We start from the raw sequence: 14997 nt of genomic DNA on the forward strand, positions 1-14997 counted from the left end.
TAATGAAAATTGGAAAGTTGCTTGTTTTTACAAAGACTTTCAAAGTGTATCCATTTTTATGACGGGAAACACTCTTTAATATAGTTTTCAAAACAGTATTCACACTTTGAAAAAATGTGTTTGGATATTGAGGCTCATTATAGAATTGCAAATTTGTAGAAAAGGTGAATGCAAGATGAAATCCATGTCAAAACCAGGACAAACGTGTTGTAGATTTCAAATAGATTTCCTACAGAATAAACCAAATTAAATTTGCTCTATGTGAACATTGCTTAATGATATCCTACATCAAGTATACTGTATATGTAACATAAATATGCAGTATAAGTGTCTATTTTGTCTTTTCAGCAGGGGCGGCGTAGTGACCGCAACCTGGCCCGTGCAGGTGAGAGACCGCCGATGCTAGCTCAAACTTCAGCTGGATGTGTGTTCTCAGATGCACATTTAGCTGAATTGTATTGCTGCACAGAGACCCGTCAGATCCGTGCACGGCAATACACTCTGCCGACCAGCAGCTGACGTCTGTGTGCACGTGACTAAGCAGTGACATCATGCGCTTCAGTCTCTAGCACGCTGAAGTCAGCTGCCTGCTTCAGAAGAAGATGCCACACGGCAGAGGAGTGGAGGGAAGGTGAGTATAATTGTGTATTTTTTTTTCTATGCATTAAAGAACAGTGGTAGAACAGGGAACATACTGTATACCAGGATGGGTGATATATATACCAGTATAGGGCCCAGGAAACTGCCCTAACTAAGGTCACCAATGACTTACTAGCCGCCAAGGCCAAGCAACACTACTCTGTCCTCCTCCTCCTGGACCTGTCCTCTGCCTTTGACACAGTGGACCATTCCCTATTACTACAGACCCTCTCATCTCTTGGTATCACAGACTTGGCCCTATCTTGGATTGCGTCATACCTAGCAGACCGGACATTCAGCGTCTCCCATTCGCACACCACCTCCTCACCGCGCCCCCTATCCATCGGAGTCCCGCAAGGTTCAGTCCTAGGGCCCCTGCTCTTCTCCGTTTACACCTTCGGCCTCGGACAGCTCATAGAATCTCATGGCTTTCAGTATCATCTCTATGCTGATGACACACAGATCTACATCTCTGGACCAGATATCACCTCCCTACTAAACAGAATCCCTCAATGTCTGTCTGCTATTTCATCCTTCTTCTCCGCTAGATTTCTAAAGCTTAATATGGACAAAACAGAATTAATCATCTTTCGCCCATCTCATGTGACCCCCCCAACGGACCTATCCATTAAAGTAAACGGCTGACCACTCTCTCCAGTCCCACCAGCTCGCTGCCTTGGGGTTATCCTTGACACTGATCTCTCTTTCAAACCACATATCCAAGCCCTTTCCACTTCCTGCCGACTTCAACTCAAAAATATTTCACGGATCCGTAAATTCCTCAACCAAGAATCTGCAAAAACCCTAGTCCATGCCCTTATCATCTCCGGCCTTGACTACTGCAACCTCCTGCTCTGTGGCATCCCCTCTAACACTCTCGCACACCTCCAATCTATTCTTAACTCTGCTGCCCGACTAATCCACCTGTCCCCCTGCTATTCCCCGGCCTCTCCCCTCTGTCAATACCTGCACTGGCTCCCCATTACCCAAAGACTCCAGTTCAAAACCCTAACCATGACATACAAAGCCATCCACAACCTGAGTCCTCCGTACATCTGTGACCTAGTCTCCCGGTACTTACCTGCACGAAACCTCCGATCCTCACAAGATCTCCTTCTGTACTCCCCTCTTATCTCCTCTTCCCACAATCACATACAAGATTTCTCCTGCGCATCCCCCCTACTCTGGAACTCTCTACCACAACATATCAGACTCTCGCCTACCATGGAAACCTTCAAAAAGAACTTGAAGACCTACCTCTTCCGACAAGCCTACAACTTGCAGTAACCACCGATCCACCAAACCACTGCACGACCAGCTCTACCCTCGCCTACTGTATCCTCACCCATCCCGTTGTAGATTGTGAGCCCTCGCGGGCAGGGTCCTCTCTCATCCTGTACCAGTCGTGACTTGTATTGTTTAAGATTACTGTACTTGTATGTATTATGTATACCCCTCCTCACATGTAAAGCGCCATGGAATAAATGGCGCTATAATAATAAATAATAATAATATACCTACCTGGATGGGGGATATATATACCAGGGGGATGGATATATATGCAAGGATAGGGCCCAATATAAGGGACATATATACCAAGATGGGGCACATATATACCAGCATGGGGTCCAGAAGGGGAACATATATACAAGGATAGAGCATATACACATATATATATATATATATATATATATATACCAGGATGGAGGAAATATAAATATATACGAGGATGAGGGGCGCATTGGGGCCCATCAGACTCTAGTTACGCCACTGCTTTTCAGTACAATTAGACATTGAATTTCTTTTATATGTTTGGTAATTGTCTTTATTATTATTATTATTATTATTATTATAGCACCATTTATTCCATGGCGCTTTACATTTGAAAAGGGGTATACATAATAAGAAATGTAATACTAATAGGTACAATAATCTTGAACAATACAAGTCACCGACTGGTACAGAAGGAGAGCATACCCTGCCCGCGAGGGTTGACAGTCTACAATGGATGGGTGAGGATATTACATGTAAATTACAGCAGCAGCAGACAACACTGTCTGTTTTAGCAGAAACAAAAAAAACAAGAACTTTGAGGTGGTCTTGTATATGGATCAGTCAATGCTATGCCATGGTGCTTGGCTGTAGAAAGTCTGCAAAAGAAACCTGTTAGAAATAGCTCCCAGCATAAGAATGACACCTGCTTCACTCTAACAAAATAAATGATGTATTCTATACTGCTTTCTGTCCAGTTAAACTAGAGCAATAAACTGCTCATAAGTCTGTCACATGTTATTGCCTCCTTCAGACTGATGAGAATGTTTTAACTGTTCCAGGAGCGGAAGTCAGGAAAAGCATATTGTGCACAAAGACCATAAAGCCTAATGCTAATCAGCACTCCGGAGACAGAGCCTAGACTGTGCTTTGTACAAGTAGCCAACTGAGTAGATCACAGTAGTCCTTGGACTGATATGATCCTGTTAAGGCTAAAACTATCCCTAGACATTTTATACCAATACAAGGGTGAGATAACTAACACACAGTTGTTGTGTTTTTTTAATTGTAATTTGCAGTAAGTTCTACCACAAGAACCAGATCAAAAACCTGCACTCATTGAATAACCTTCCTAATGGTTTCAAGGGAAAACTCGCCTTGGAGGTGTTTGTGGTTTTAAAGAAAACCCTCCAGATTTGGTCACTTAATCAATTATGGTACATAGTATCTGCCTTTTTATATTTTAAATCACAGTAGTCTTTCAAAACTGCTTTAGGTCCTGAGACCACCACAAATTGCTCAAAACACCAAGCGGAAATACTCAGCTCTGCATGAGCAGTGCATACAGCTGGCTATAGGCTCAACAGAAAGCCTATGGAGCCCGTACGCAGATGAGCATGAAATGCTGACATGTACATGAAAGGTGCAGCAGGAAGCACCTTGTTGAAAACCCCTGTACATGCCCGGTGCAATGATATTGCCGGTTCACATGCAGAGCAAAATCATCAGTGGGTGTCAGCTGTATATTACAGCTTACTCCCTGCTGTAATGTCCGCACTCGGTGGTAGCACTCTTCTCTATGCCACCATAAATACTGATAGCTGTATCAAGATACATATTTGAGGGAAGGTGCTAACTCTGTATCCCCAATGGATCCCTGTGATTACGATAATGCAGTGGCAGTGCTAGACATGATGACCCCAGGCCATGTAATGGCTGCGGGGTCACCCAGCTACATTGACCTGTAAGTAACTGCCATAACCAAGACTGGCAAGTCTAATGCCTTGCAATGCAGAAGTATTGCAGCGTACTACTGTAGAACAGTGATCAAATGTCTGAAAGTCGAAGCCCAATACTGAGACTAAGTAAAAAAGATTTTAAAAAGTACAGTAATACAACTTGTAAAAATGTAAACATTCTTTCATTCTTTTTTTTAAAGTACGAAAAAAAACAGAAAAATGTTTTGCAACGAAAAAACTCTGTTTTTCTGTAAAAACAAAAATAAACGTAAAAAACAATGCATAATTGACATCGTCATGTCCTCAACCCAATCTATAAAACTGTTCATTTATTTAAACCGTACAGGGAACACTGTAAAAATGTATATTTTATCAGTTTTTACCGCACAATATTTAGGTGTGAAAAAAAGAATGAAAATAAAAATATTTTATGAATCACTGCTTTTTTTTTTTTACATTCTGACACCCAAAAATTGGGAAAAAGAGGAGTAAAAAATATTGTTTAATACAAAATACTATATAATAAAGCTAGGAAAGAATTATGATAAAATCTAACTTTTATTAGAGTCATCATAAAATAGGAACAAAGCCTGAGTAGAATCAATAAGACAAGTAAAGGAAATCTCATATTTGTAATAGCCTTAGGCAACAAAAGCAAAATCTGTGTATTAGTGCTAAATATAACATGCCCCGTGTGATAGCTTCTATCCTTATAAGGAAAATAGCCAAGTGTCGGTCTGCAACTTCCTTCAAAAGACACTTAATCCCTGCCACACGTTTCAACCTCGATCCCAAATAATTATCAGGGGAGTGTATTTGAGTGGGAACAAAGACGGGGAACTCTAGTGACGCGACATGCAGAGTGCTGCACCGTCTGATGCAAGTGGAGGTGTCAGGACTCAAATGTCAGGACCCTGTCAGCGTTGGCAAACGGCCACGCCGAGCAGCGTGACTTACCCCCACGCGGGGTCCAATACAGTAGTGACGGTTCAAGCAGACAAGACCTGCGGCACTGAAAATAGTAAGGAGTCCCAGGACCTAGATCATGTGACTGCAGGGGGCGGGGCTTAGCGTCCTACTGCTGCAGATGATATAATGTACCTACTGCAGGGAAACTGTAGTAGAGGAAAAGGCAGGTCAGACAAGCGAGGGTTCGTACACGGAGAGGACTGTGCGGTACCAGAGGGACGAGCAGAGAATAGTCAAGTCACAGGCAGAGGGTCATACACAGAGAGGTAGCACAGTACAAGAGGGACAGGCAGAACTCGTAACAGGGACAGAACTGGATCAAAACCAAACAAGCAGGCAAGATATCAGGCACAAGGCACACGTACGCACGAGGTCAGCTAACTCAGCCGAGGGCAGGAGTATAACTGACACCGGACCTAGGTCAAGTGAGCATTAAATATCCGCCCTCTACCAGAGAGAGGCAGAAACAATTAACCCCTGTCTGACCAGGACGGGCCAAAGACAAAGCCCATCCTGGATCATGACAGGAGGTATGAGGGTGCATACATTCTGGAGTACACTCTTTCGCTAGCTCTAATCAGCAGTCATGAGACGGCAACAGACCGCACTGTCATTGCACTCAGTAAGTAAAGAATGAGGGAGCAGAGACTAGCGCCGCCCTCCCAAGTCACTTCACTGCTGATCAGAGAACAGTGCACAGTGACAGGAATCTACTCAGCATCCGTTTGAATTGATAAACTGACGCATTCTCAGTATAGCAGGGACTAGCCCAGCTCCAGAAACAGAGGTGATTGACCACACTTTGTTTCAGAGAGGGGGCAAAAGCTGGGGCAGTGACCGCATTCTCTGCCCCCTCATTACTCTGTGTTTGAGTATGCGAGAATGCACGGGATTCTCAAACAAAGCGTCAACAATGAGGAAGGGGCTGGACTTTGAAGGTCATTTTGATTGACATCCGTCTCCCCCAGTTAGGCAGCGGGGATCCGGATGTCAATTAGTATGACCTCGGACGTCGCGCCCTGTCGACAGAGCGGATCAATTTACTTTGTAGACGTGATGTCAGTAGAGGCTTCTGAATCACCGGCAGGAACATTTGTTACTTCCTTGTGGCCTGGAAGAACGGAGCCGGACACAACAGGCAGGTAAGGCTAGTTTCACACTAGCGCTTTGGAGTGCAGCGACGGCCTGCGCACGGCCGCCGCTAAGCCCCGCCCCCCTGCATGCGTCCTGCGTCCCCTATCTTTATCACTGGGGGCGCAGGCCGTGCGCAGTATGCGTTTGGCGGTGCATGCGCCTTTTTGACGGTGCGCCGGCGCAACCAAACTGCAGCAGGTTGCGTTTGGCGCAGGTCGGCGCCCCCAGTGATAAAGATAGGGGACGCAGGACGCATGCAGCGTCATGCGCCGGTAAGCGGAGCTACCGGCGGAGGCGGGGCTTAGCGGCGGCCGTGCGCAGGCCGTCGATGCGCTCCAAAGCGCTAGTGTGAAACTAGCCTAAGGTGCAATTACCAGCCTGTTAGTGCTTAGATACATTGTTTGGTTTTTTTTGTAAAGTCCTGGATTCCCTCTTTAAAGTACCGTATGTTATAAAAAAAGATTAGATTATAACATTAAATGGAGATTTTAGATGAAAATAAAATGTAGCTTTGGGCCACCCCTTTAATAGCCTGATTAAACAGACAGACCATAGGAAATGATTGTTGATTGGTAATGGTACTGATAAGTGGTTGTTTAGTGACACCGATCAGTCGTATAAACATACCCCTGTGCAGTACCCCTATACGGAATAAATATTTACATCCAGCAACCTAGCACTGATGTCTTGCTTGACTACAGGAAGAATGCTAGTCAATCCTTAATCTAGTCAAACCTTCATGTTGATGTCCTAACGCCGTGACTCGGTCACTGCGATTTGCACCACTGATCACCGCCCCCTGAAAATAAAAAAGGCCACATATATGTGCACACTTGTTTCCTGAATAATAAAGTCCCCCAGTGTGCCGCTGAATACAGACAGAAGAGGGATATACGCCACTCTGTATAAATGCTGGGTGCTTGGATAGGACACCACTTCATAATTAGAGCACAAAAAGGAAGTCCCGCACTCCAAATGTTCAATGCAAAGGGAATAGCTTCATTAGAACTGCAATCTAAATAAAGGAAATGTTTTGCAGTAACAATAAGACCTTCCTCAGAGGTATTGCTAAACAAGAAGTAAAGCAGACTGTGAAATGAATAGAAAACTGGAAATAGATGTGATGAGGAGCGTATATCATACAGTGAGGGTGACACCGCTCTGCTGCCGGCTTATTACTATTCATCTATACAGACAACCGACTGGACGCTGCACTCATTATACAGGGCACTGGGGGAGACACTGCACAAGGGAGGAGCACGGACACAGCAGGGACAGCACCGCCACTGAATCAAATATCACCGATGACGCTTTGTTTCAGGGAGGGGGCAGAGGCTGTGACAGCGACAGCAGCCTCTGCCCCCTGATGATGCTTCGTTTGAGTATCCAAGCATGTATTGGTAATACGCAAACAAATCGTCATCACACAGGAAAAATACAATAGCTGTTAGGCAGTGTAATTAGTGAACAAAGTCAGCGTCATGTGACACTACCTCCTTATTTCTAATAAGGACACAGAAGGAATACCCATCAAACTCTGGATGTAATGACACTTCTTTACGGGCGACCTGTCTCTCATCCGGGCACCTTCTCCCAAAAGTCCCAAAACAAACAAAAGTCTCGGCCTATGATAATGTTGTGCAATAAGTCCTGGACCACGTCGACCTCGTGTGACTCAATACCTTGGGCTGTTTCAATGTCCACTCTGGCCACTGGATACTCTTTAGCATCCCCGTGAATGCAGCGAAAGCCAGAATTCTTTCCAGGGATCAGCTGGAGAGGAAGTCTGACCCTCATGAGAGTCACCAAATTCCCTGAATTTAGTAGTCCAGTCACTTGCTGACAATTCACCTTTATGGGACAAGCCTGGGGCCAGTGGCGGATTATAATGAGGTCAATTTGGGCAGTTGCCCCGGGCCCAGTGGGGTTAAGGGGCCCACAGCCCAGGCCAGTAAATTGCCCCATTATAATCCGCCACCGCGCAGGGCCGGATTATAGGCAGGGCAGGCGGGGCTTCAGCCCTGGGGCCCCCACCACAAGAGCTTCTAAGGGGGCCCCCACCACATTCCTGCTGGCTGCTGCAATGGCACTCCATCTTCTCCCCACCTAAAAGTGAGTGACCGTGGGGGCGGCATTATGTGCTCTGCTACCAGCAGCATCTACAAGTAGAGTGAACGCTGATGCTGCTGGTAGCGTGCAAAGGCTTGTGATGAGCTCACAGGAGGGAAGGTGTCAGGGCCCCCGATCATGTGACCCCTGTCTCCTCTCCTCCTGTGACCTCATCACAGGTCCTGTGCGCACAGCACAGAGCACTGAGAGCAGCCATGTATGTGGAGTGCGGCTCTGCGGGTGGAGGTCGGCGCTGGAGGCTCCATTATTCTCTATGTGGAGTGCGGCTCTGCGGGTGGAGGTCGGTGCTGGAGGCCCCATTATTCTCTATGTGGAGTGCGGCTCTGCGGGTGGAGGTCGGTGCTGGAGGCTCCATTATTCTCTATGTGGAGTGCGGCTCTGCGGGTGGAGGTCGGTGCTGGAGGCCCCATTATTCTCTATGTGGAGTGTGGCTCTGCGGGTGGAGGTCGGTGCTGGAGGCCCCATTATTCTCTATGTGGAGTGCGGCTCTGCGGGTGGAGGTCGGTGCTGGAGGCCCCATTATTCTCTATGTGGAGTGTGGCTCTGCGGGTGGAGGTCGGTGCTGGAGGCCCCATTATTCTCTATGTGGAGTGCGGCTCTGCGGGTGGAGGTCGGTGCTGGAGGCTCCATTATTCTCTATGTGGAGTGCGGCTCTGCGGGTGGAGGTCGGTGCTGGAGGCCCCATTATTCTCTATGTGGAGTGCGGCTCTGCGGGTGGAGGTCAGTGCTGGAGGCCCCATTATTCTCTATGTGGAGTGCGGCTCTGCGGGTGGAGGTCGGTGCTGGAGGCCCCATTATTCTCTATGTGGAGTGCGGCTCTGCGGGTGGAGGTCGGTGCTGGAGGCCCCATTATTCTCTATGTGGAGTGCGGCTCTGCGGGTGGAGGTCGGTGCTGGAGGCTCCATTATTCTCTATGTGGAGTGCGGCTCTGCGGGTGGAGGTCAGTGCTGGAGGCCCCATTATTCTCTATGTGGAGTGCGGGTGGAGGTCGGTGCTGGAGGCCCCATTATTCTCTATGTGGAGTGCGGCTCTGCGGGTGGAGGCCGGTGCTGGAGGCTCCATTATTCTCTATGTGGAGTGCGGGTGGAGGTCGGTGCTGGAGGCCCCATTATTCTCTATGTGGAGTGCGGCTCTGCGGGTGGAGGTCGGTGCTGGAGGCTCCATTATTCTCTATGTGGAGTGTGGCTCTGCGGGTGGAGGTCAGTGCTGGAGGCCCCATTATTCTCTATGTGGAGTGCGGGTGGAGGTCGGTGCTGGAGGCTCCATTATTCTCTATTGGAGTGCGGCTCTGCGGGTGGAGGTCGGTGCTGGAGGCCCCATTATTCTCTATGTGGAGTGCGGCTCTGCGGGTGGAGGTCAGTGCTGGAGGCTCCATTATTCTCTATGTGGAGTGCGGCTCTGCGGGTGGAGGTCAGTGCTGGAGGCTCCATTATTCTCTATGTGGAGTGCAGGTGGAGGTCGGTGCTGGAGGCCCCATTATTCTCTATGTGGAGTGCGGCTCTGTGGGTGGAGGTCGGTGCTGGAGGCTCCATTATTCTCTATGTGGAGTGCGGCTCTGCGGGTGGAGGTCGGTGCTGGAGGCTCCATTATTCTCTATGTGGCGTGGGGCTCTGCGGGTGGAGGTCGGATCTGGAGGCTCCATTATTCTCTATGTGGAGTGCGGCTCTGCGGGTGGAGGTCGGTGCTGGAGGCCCCATTCTCTATGTGGAGTGCGGCTCTGCGGGTGGAGGTCGGTGCTGGAGGCTCCATTATTCTCTATGTGGAGTGTGGCTCTGCGGGTGGAGGTCAGTGCTGGAGGCCCCATTCTCTATGTGGAGTGCAGCTCTGCGGGTGGAGGTCGGTGCTGGAGGCCCCATTCTCTATGTGGAGTGCGGCTCTGCGGGTGGAGGTCGGTGCTGGAGGCTCCATTATTCTCTATGTGGAGTGTGGCTCTGCGGGTGGAGGTCAGTGCTGGAGGCCCCATTCTCTATGTGGAGTGCGGCTCTGCGGGTGGAGGTCGGTGCTGGAGGCCCCATTCTCTATGTGGAGTGCGGCTCTGCGGGTGGAGGTCGGTGCTGGAGGCTCCATTATTCTCTATGTGGAGTGTGGCTCTGCGGGTGGAGGTCGGTGCTGGAGGCTCCATTATTCTCTATGTGGAGTGCGGCTCTGCGGGTGGAGGTCGGTGCCGGAGGCTCCATTATTCTCTATGTGGAGTGTGGCTCTGCGGGTGGTGGTCGGTGCTGGAGGCTCCATTATTCTCTATGTGGAGTGCGGCTCTGCGGGTGGAGGTCGGTGCTGGAGGCCCCATTATTCTCTATGTAGAGTGTGGCTCTACGATTCGTGACCCCCGTCACGTGACGAGGGGGGCCCACAGAGTCTGAACTGCCCCGGGCCCTGGCTACCCTTAATCCACCCCTGCCTGGGGCACCTTGCTTTGTGGACAGTTTACACTGCAGGACAGATACGCATAGTACTGTATGGACAGAGGCGTCCCAGGCTACAGTCCATCTTCTCGAAGGTCAGGGGACAATGGCTATATGGCCTTTGCCGTGACATTTCTAGCATACAATATTGTTAACTGAGACCTTCAGCATTACCCCCCTTCCTCTTTGGACCTCCCACCCCCTTTTGGTCCTCCGCCCCCTGTTAGGACCCCCAGTATGGAGTGGGTTGCCTCCCCTAAGCGGCCAAAAAATTCAGTTTTACATATTCCCTGGCATCTTGTAAGGCTAAGTCACAGTAGGCCTTCTGAGGCTTCCCTGTTAAGTATGGCTCCAGCACTTCAGGCCATTGCTAAGGCTGGAGCTTCTCTCTCTTGGTGACCCTTTCAAAAACAGTCAGAAAGGCCTCTGAGACAAGTGAGGCCGGCAGTTAGTTGGATGTTATTATGGGGTTGTTTGTGACCTCTTGGATAATAATAATCTTTATTTTCATATAGCGCATATTCCGCAGCGCTTTACAGTTTGCACAAATTATCATCGCTGTCCCCGATGGGGCTCACAATCTAAATTACCTATCAGTATGTCTTTGGAATGTGGGAGGAAACCCACACAAACACGAGAACATACAAACTCCTTGCAGATGTTGTCCTTGGGGGGATTTGAACCCAGGACTCCAACACTGCAGTACTAACCACCGAGCCACCGTGCTGCCAGATGCATCATCGCTGCGCTGTTGGGGTAATTTTGGCCTGGGAAGGTTAACCACCGTTCCATATTTTCGCTATTTCTGGATAATGGCTCTCACTGTGATTCACTGTAGTCCCAAAGCTTCAGAAAGGGCTTTATGACCTTTTTCCAGACAGATCTCAGTTACTTTGTTTCTCACTTGTTGCAGAATATTTTTGGATTGAGACATGATGTTTAACTTTTGAGTATCTTTTGGTCTACTTCACTTTGTCAGGCAGGTCCTATTTAAGTGATTCCTTGATTGAGAACAGGTTTGTCAGTAATCAGGCCAGCCTCTGGTTGGGGAATTTCAATTCAGCTTCCCAAAGATGTGATAAACCACAGTTAATTTATCTTTTAAGGGGAGAGGCAATCACTTTTTCACACAGGGCCCTGTAGGTTTGGATTCCTTTTTCCCTTAATAGTAAAGACCGTAATTTAAAAACTGCATTTTGTATTTTCTTCTGTTTAGTGATGAGTGATGCTTGTGCCCTAATCGAGTATTTTAGCCGTGCTCGAAAAAAACGCTCTAGTTGCTGCAGCTGCACGTCTTGCCTGTTCGACAGGCAATCCCTGTCAAACAGCCGCAGCAACTTCAGCACTTTTTCGAGCACGTTGAAAGTACTCGATTAGTACACGAGCATGCTCAGATAGCACCTTATCTGAGCATGCTCGCTCATCACTACTTGTGTTAGCTTTGTCCAATAATTAAATTTGATGATCTGAAACATTTCAGTGTGACAAACATGCAAAAGAATAGGATATCAGGAAGGGAGCACACACTTTTTCACACCAGTCTATATTATAGATTTTGTCTAGTTTGTGTAGTCTGCAGTTTATGGTATATGCTGCAGTGTATGAATCGTAAGCCCTTATTCTAGGACCCCACCTATCTGTTAAGATACAAACACTTATGAAAGCGTCAGGAAAAAAACGAAAAGTAAATACAGATGTTCTCTCTGGTGGAAATGGAGGATACAGTAATTCCATTTCTCAGCATCTTACATCAGACAATGCACACATGCCTCTTTTAGTTTTGCAAGGCTTCCCAGAAGTAGATCTGTAAGTAAACCTTGTACTGCAGTATAGTAAGCCATGGTGCTCAGCCGCTGCCTCCCCAGAGACACCAGCACTGCAGTCACACACACACTGCTCTCCTCTGGGCCTGGCTCCGGAGCGTCACTATATATACAGCGCTGTAATCCCCGCCCCCTATTCCCTCTCAGCCAATCCCGCACTGCGCTTCGCGGGGCAGAGCCCGGCCGCTCTGTGGCTGTATGAGCGAGGTGGGCGTGGCATCCTCCCGTCACTTAATTGGATGTGTATACTAAACTCTGCCAGCGATTGGCTACAGGCGGTGTCAGTCATAGGGATCTCTGACGTCACCACAAGCGTCTTATCCAGGATCCTAGCAGTGGAGGTCAGCTGGGAGGAAGAAGCATGGCAGCGCTGTTCTGGAGGTTTGGCAGTGCCCTGCACAGCTCTATCAGCAGGCATGCCCGCCTGGCAGTGGGTAAGGCTCAGCCCGTGCTGTACACCCTCTTGTGCATTGCGTTAGACAGCACCATATGCACTGCTCCTGTGTGAGATGCTGGGCTTTATGTGTGCCCTCACCTGGGCACCAGGACACTGGCTCCTGTCACTTCAGCCTCTCATCACTCCAGGTCACTTCATCCATTGTTCTCTGGTGTTGTCAGGTGTCGGCGTATCCGATCTGTGGTGCTGCTGTCACAGCTGGCACATCCCATGTGTCACCGGCATGAAGGATGGTCCTCAGGTCCTCCTCACCTGGCCGCACCATAGTTACCCATCTTGGCTTCTCGCCCACATCATACATCATATTAAACGATAGGCGCTGCAGGCGTCCCTCCCTCCCCCACCCCACTTTCCTTACATTTTTAGTGCAGAATTAGAGAAGCAAGGCGGCTACCATCCATAACCAGCGCTACACCTGTCTATCGGGTCTATACAGGTCACAACGGAGTCTGCTCCATGCCAGGTAGGTGCCAGCTGTGTTACACAGCCGACATCAGCCTCTCACATCTCCGGTTTCTGCTGTCTGTTTAGATGGCGCTGTCAATCACTGACAGCGGTGTTTACATGGTTGAATTTGGCGCCCATCGTCCTCCATCTTCTGAGGTGATTGCAGGGTGCTAGTGGGTTGCAGTGGCAGCCGGGGGTCTGCGGGCGGTCCCCATCTTGGTCCTCCTTCATAGTATTGTGACTTTGCAGTACGTAGTACTGGCGATCAAACGATCACAGGTTCTAGTCTCCAGAGGGACTGAAAAAATTAAGATTTTTACCTAGTTTATATTTGTCAATATGCAAAGCTGTTAGACGAGGAGCCTGGTCCATTCTTCAGATGGCATCTGCTTAAAAGCCGCTTATTTTTTTCATACAAGTGAAACAAAAAGACCTATTCAAGCACGAAAAATTTGGCAGATATAGTGGCATCTAAAAGACTATGGGGCCCGTTTCATGAAACCCACCGTTGTTCATGCTGGTCTTGATGAGATGGTGTGCCGGCGTCACAACCTCCTGATTAGTAAGTATGGAGAGGCCACACCTGAGTAAAGCCCTGCGCATTACACCGAAGGCTGAGGAAGAAAATAGTTCAATAGATGATTTTGTTCCTCAGCTTCCGGTGTTATACGCAGGGCTTTACTCAGGTATCCGGCATCCCGGAATCGTGTGTCTTGCATGTGAAGACTTCCCGGTCATAGATGGCAGGGAAAAATACCGGAGCATGCGCAGTAACGATTGTATATTTTGCCCACAGTTTGGCAAAGCATACTGCGCAAGCGGCCATTTCAATGTGCAGGCGCTGAAACACTACGTGAGCGCAAGAATAACAATAACGAAATACATTGAGCAAGACGGGTGGGGGGCGAAGGAGAATAAGCCACGCCCATCGTACCGGACCGCGGCAACTTGCATACATCGCAAGAGTATTTAAAAAGGTTTTTATGCATCAAAGGTGCAGGGTCAGGGGGGATCAAAAATACTACTAGAATCCTTATGTAACACACAATTGAATTATATCTTTACATATGTCAAAAAATGGGTGACAGATTCCCTTTAAACCATGCGATTCTGTCCAACATCTATTCCAGTAGTGTATTAGTCCCCCGCAACGTTATTATGGGGTGCTAATGGGTTGCCTTGGCAGCCAGGAAGGATTCGATGGCGGTACTCCTGTGAAGACTACTGCAGTATTGAGGTGTATAATATGAATGATCAGATCTCCTAAGGAGATTAAATAAGTGAAAAGTATGTGTGTATGTTTACACAGTTGTGTGAAAGTGTTTGCCCCTTTCCTGATTTCCTATTATTTTGCTTGTTTGTTACACTTCACTGTTTCAGATCATCAAACAAATGTAAAGACAAAGATAACACAAGCAAGCACAAAATACAGTTTTTAAATTAAGGACTTTATTATTTAAGGGAAAAAAATCCAAACTTACAGGTTTCCCACGGGTGACAGCTGTACATGACAGCTGACACTCTGCGGTATTGACCCTTGCTAGTTTTGGAACCGATCGGGGCCAATTAACCCCTTACATACCACTATTGCGACTGAGAGCGGTATTTAAGTGGTTAAAAGGGAGTTAAAAGACCCCTTTGACAGGATCGACCTATTTTTCCATAGTACCCTGTGGTCATCTGATGACCCTCCCCAGGCTACGAGGGCTTTTAAGATCCTGCTGTAAGCCGGGTCTCACAGGCTGTGTCAGTGAGTCACTGACAGG

At 48.2% G+C, this 14997-nt stretch overlaps 1 protein-coding gene across 1 annotated transcript in view; it reads left to right on the forward strand.

Annotated features, from left to right (window-relative positions):
- Window positions 1-12602: 12602 nt before the first annotated feature.
- The window catches only part of HIBADH (3-hydroxyisobutyrate dehydrogenase), a 241502-nt gene continuing 239107 nt past the window's right edge, over window positions 12603-14997 (forward strand). Inside the window, exon 1 of the mRNA XM_073581362.1 lies at window positions 12603-12761. Coding sequence (XP_073437463.1) covers window positions 12689-12761 — 73 coding nt within the window. The 5' untranslated portion in view covers window positions 12603-12688. The remainder of the gene's footprint in view (window positions 12762-14997) is intronic.

Source organism: Dendrobates tinctorius, unplaced genomic scaffold, assembly GCF_039654945.1.
Source record: "Dendrobates tinctorius isolate UK_male_01 unplaced genomic scaffold, ASM3965494v1 ptg000070l, whole genome shotgun sequence".
NCBI classification, from domain to species: Eukaryota; Metazoa; Chordata; class Amphibia; order Anura; family Dendrobatidae; genus Dendrobates; species Dendrobates tinctorius.